The 4,516-nt window shown below is 47.9% G+C and overlaps 1 protein-coding gene across 1 annotated transcript; it reads right to left on the bottom strand.

The window, feature by feature from the left end:
- Window positions 1-555: 555 nt before the first annotated feature.
- On the bottom strand, window positions 556-2,223 carry CARTPT (CART prepropeptide). The gene is made up of 3 exons (XM_003408092.3): window positions 2,068-2,223; window positions 1,531-1,614; window positions 556-710 (listed from the first exon to the last, which is right to left on the bottom strand). Exons 1-3 carry the CDS (start codon window positions 2,221-2,223, stop codon window positions 603-605), a joined length of 348 nt encoding a protein of 115 aa, XP_003408140.1. The 3' UTR covers window positions 556-602.
- Between the last annotated feature and the right edge of the window lie 2,293 nt (window positions 2,224-4,516).

Here is a 4,516-nt window from a genome sequence, read left to right as displayed (position 1 = left end):
ACCAGAGCCTGTGTGAGAAACTCCTAATTAATGAGCAAAACTTCTTGGGGGCTGAGGTATCAGTCTCCCAATAGATTGCTATTTTAAAAAATATTTCTCTTTGAAAACAACAGCCTGATTAGTCTCATCATTCCTGCTTGAATTTCTTACACAGAAACAACGATGCAGGATGCACAATTATTAAAAACACTTTATTATGTATAATTTGTACATGCTTCAATTTGTGTTTCTTCAGGCGACGAATTTTCCAGGTGATGACATCATCTACCAAGATTAGCTACATCTAATTTTCCTCCTGCAGTGCCACATACAAAAATACAGTTTTCAAAGCAAAATTCCCCTTCTTTAAACAAAGATACACAAGAGCTTGCTGGACAAATAAAATGAGAAAAGAATACTTTGCACAAGTATCAACATCATACAAGACATTACCCTTCACACAGTAACTTCTAATGTGTTCTTTTATTTGGGAACAGCAGGAAAAGAGCCCCTTCTCCCTCAGAGGGAAAGTGCAAGCTTTGTTGCCAAACTCCAGGGGTAAAGATGTGGTCCTCCGGGGGAAATAAAGGGAGGGGGATGAATAGAGGAGGGTGGCAGCCCCTTCATAAGCACTTCAGGAGGAACGAATTGCAGGAGGTCCCTCGGGGACAGTCGCACAGCTTCCCGATTCTCGCTCCTTTCCGCACAGCGCACTGCTCGCCGGCGTCACACTGCAAACAACACACGTGTGGTCATCTGGCGTGAGCAACCCTAGACTTCCAAGGGGCAGTCTCCCCGTCAACGTGATTTCTGCCTCTTGGGAGGGATGGATATCTCCCATCACCACCACGAAGGGGGCCTCGCCCTCATCATTTCAGCTAGATTACATTAAACAAATAAATAAAACTTTTTTTTTTTTAAGTATTGGGACCCTCCTCCTTTCCTCCCATCTTTTTGAGAAAGAAAATTACATATATATATATATCACATTTCCCAGCTCTTGCCCTTCCAAAGAAAAAACAAACCAAAACTTTTATCGAAGAAATGAGCAACACTTTCCCACAATTCCTGATCCCAGCTCCCCTCCTCCTGTGGAGAGAAGAAAGATTAAAGTGTGTGTGTGTTGGTGTGAATTGTTTTATCCAAGGAAGGTGACCAGCCCTGAATCAGGAATTTTGATCCAAGAACTCGGATCAAAACACTGGCAGTGCTCCAGAAGGCAGGGAGAAATTGGGGGAGCAAGAACTGAGTGGATTCACCCCCAACTCTGACACTTCTTCCTGAGGTGAACCCAAAAACTCATCCTCAGGAAATACTCTTTCTCACACAGACTCAAGAGCTGGTTCCTGCCATAGTTGTTCAGTCCTCTGAAATGTCAGGTCTACCCTTTGCCCTTGGAGACCGAGGGAGGAGGGCTGGCAGTGTAAGCGAAGGGGTGCCCACAGAATTCTGCAAACCTATTGCCATCCTAGGGAGAAGGTCGTGTGTAAGATTCAAGGTGGTGTGTTTTCTCTTGGAAAAACAGAGTAGGGAGTTACCCCAAAGCCTTACCATGGGGACTTGACCGTACTTCTTCTCATAGATGGGAATGCGTTTACTCTTGAGCTTCTTCAGGACTTCCTGCAGCGCTTCGATCTGCAATACACCGCCCCGGAGCTCGAAGTTGCCGCCTTGGCTGCGAGCCCAGCCCAGGTGCTCACTTCCTGCCCTAGTTATAAGGTGCCCTGGACCCACACATATTCTGAGAGTGGGACTCCGCGACAGCTCAGGGGAGAGGAGGGTGGAAAGTTAGAGGAAGAGAGCGGTCGTCCTGGAGTCGCTGAGCTGAGGCTCGTGTTGATCCGAAAGGCAAAACGGGATTCCTTCTACAGACTGCCCGTGCAGCCCATAAGCTCGACAGACTACAGACTACAGTGGAGCCCATAATCTGGAGACAATATTCGGATAGCAGCGGGTACCTGGGCTTTGCGCTCAGCTCCCCGCGTTCTGTCTCTGGGAATGGGAGTTGGGGCTAGGGGATAGGAGGGCATGCAAAAGGAAGGGACTGAGAGGCAGCCCAAGGGGCTCCGGGGCGAAGGGGATACCGACCAGCTCCTTCTCATGGGAGGGGTCCTCCACAGCGGAGTAGATGTCCAGGGCTCTGGGCTGAAGCTCGGTGTCCTCCTGGGCACCGGCGCCCAGCAGAGGTAGCAGCAACAGGGCGGCGGCCAGGAGTTGCAGCAGCCGCAGGCGGGAGCTCTCCATGGTGCTGAAACTCGGCGCTGCTGGGGCACTCTGCGCTCCCGCATTTTATAGCAAGCCAGAACCCGGGTGCAGGGAGAAAGGAGGGGGCGAGCTACGAAAAGGGTATGGAGGAGGGTCCGGGTCAACTGTTTGTAGGCAGCGCTCCGCGGCGGCTTGACGTCAATGCCCGCCGGGCTCCAGGCGCCGGGGAAAGAAGCTCTGCGCACAGCTTGGCTAAAGCTCAGAGAACACGGACCCCGCGCCCCTAAATGCGGTCAGCCCCGTGGCAAGGGGCCCCCCAGCTGAAGCAGGGGGGCAAAGGGTGAAGGAAGATGATCGGGAGGGGGGTTAGTAAATGGAAAATGCCTTCGGAGAAAGGAGCAGGAAGAAAAGTCCCTCTCCATCACCTAGCAGCGGCGGCAGCAGCGCAATCTACCTCGCCAGCCCTGCCTTTCCCCTCACCCTCGCCGGATGTATGGCAGCAAGAAGAAGGTCCTGCCTCCAGGCAGGGATGTATGCTGAGCACCTAACTAGGCAGACAGACACTCGGGGGTAGAGGAGGCAAACATACTACACGAAAGAAAGAGAAATCGCGGCTATCTCCAAGATGGGTGTGTTAAAGATGAAGAGGAGGCAGGGGAAACAAACCAACCCCGACCAGCGCGATGTGGGGAGTGCAGTACTGCCTCCACCACTTACAAGCTGTGTGACTTTGGACAAAATAAAGACCCTTTCTGAGACTTAGCTTTTTCTTTTGAAAAACGGTTTTAAATGATGTACATCACAGGGTTATCAGGAAGATGAAATGAAAGATTGGGTATGTAAAACTCCTGGCCCTTAGCACAGTCAATGTTAACCCTCCTTGCTCCTGCCTTTTGAGCCTTGAGACTTTCCATGTGGCCTGAGCACTATCTTTCCTTAAGGCAAATTGAACCATCCTCAGAAACCTCCCATTCCCCAGCATCCACCCACCCCATCCTCCACCCACATACCCAGAAGCCTGTCCAGAAAGAAAGGAAAAGGGGGTGAAAAAAATGCAGCTCCCTGATTATAAAAATATCTTCAGAGATCAAAAGTCAATGGTGAACTAGGTCCTCAGGGACTTGCGAAGACACAGTTTTTTAAAAGGTTGTTGTCCTTCAAACCTGAATGCAAATGAAATTCTTGTAGAAGAGGCAGATCCTTCCCCCTTAGACGTAGAGGCCTATTCCATGGCTTCTTTCACCACACCTTCTTTTCCTCAACTGCTCCATTACTGACACCCCAGTGCTGGAGAGTTGCCCCAGTCCACTTATTTCCTATTCCCTACCCACCACCTCCATCTTCTTCTGCCCTCCTCTAATCCAGGTTTCACTAGAAACCAGTGTTTTCCCCTTTAAAAAGACATCAATGGCTTCCCTTCCTACTAAGCACTAAACCTATTTCCTCACTCTAATTTACAAAGTGCTATATGATCTGCACCCCCTAACCTCATAGATTACCACTCACCCCAGAACCCTCCACTCCAGCCTCACTGACCTTCTTTTTTTTTTTCCTCCAACAGTCCAAGATCATTCCACCTTTGAGGTGTTTGCACTTGCTATTCTTTTTTCCTGCATCTCCAAATGGCTGACAGCTTCTTGTCATTCAAATCCCAGCTTAAATGTTCTTAACCACCTAATCTAAAATATCCACCAATTTATTCTCCCACAAAGTGCTCTGCAGATAATGTGGATCATGGGAATAGTTAATACAAAATATGTAGCCGACCACTTCATTTATCAAGTGTTTAATTGTTACCCAAGTGCACACTGGGAAGCAATTCAAGAGGTAATATCTCTTCTGATGAATAGCACACATATTAACAGCATCAAAATATTTGGCTTTGGGGTAAATCCAACTTGAAAAATGTATATAACTCCTTCCCTGAGCCGTGTCTTTAACACACACCTTTAAATTCTGTACAAAAAAATCTTCAGTGGTAGCACATATTACTACTTAAACCTCACAGAGATATTTGGCACACAAGGCAAAAACTACCTCCAGTGATCTTAAAAGTATTCTAAGCTTCAGAAGAATAAATAGCTCCACATAAGATTTAGCTTATACTTCCCTAAAAAAAAACAAAAACCAGTTACCGTCAAGTCACTTCCAACTGACGGCAACCCTATGTGTGTCAGAGTAAAACTGCTTTCCATAGGGTTTTCAATGGCTGATTTTTTGGAAATAGTTTGCTAGGCCTTTTTCCAACATGCCCCTAGATGGACTCAAATCTCCCACTTTTTGGTTAGCAGCCAAATGTGTTAACCATTTGCACCACTCAGGGACTCCATCC

The sequence above is a fragment of the Loxodonta africana genome, chromosome 2, assembly GCF_030014295.1.
Source record: "Loxodonta africana isolate mLoxAfr1 chromosome 2, mLoxAfr1.hap2, whole genome shotgun sequence".
In the NCBI taxonomy this organism is placed as follows: Eukaryota; Metazoa; Chordata; class Mammalia; order Proboscidea; family Elephantidae; genus Loxodonta; species Loxodonta africana.
This window is presented reverse-complemented; position numbering and strand designations above follow the sequence as displayed.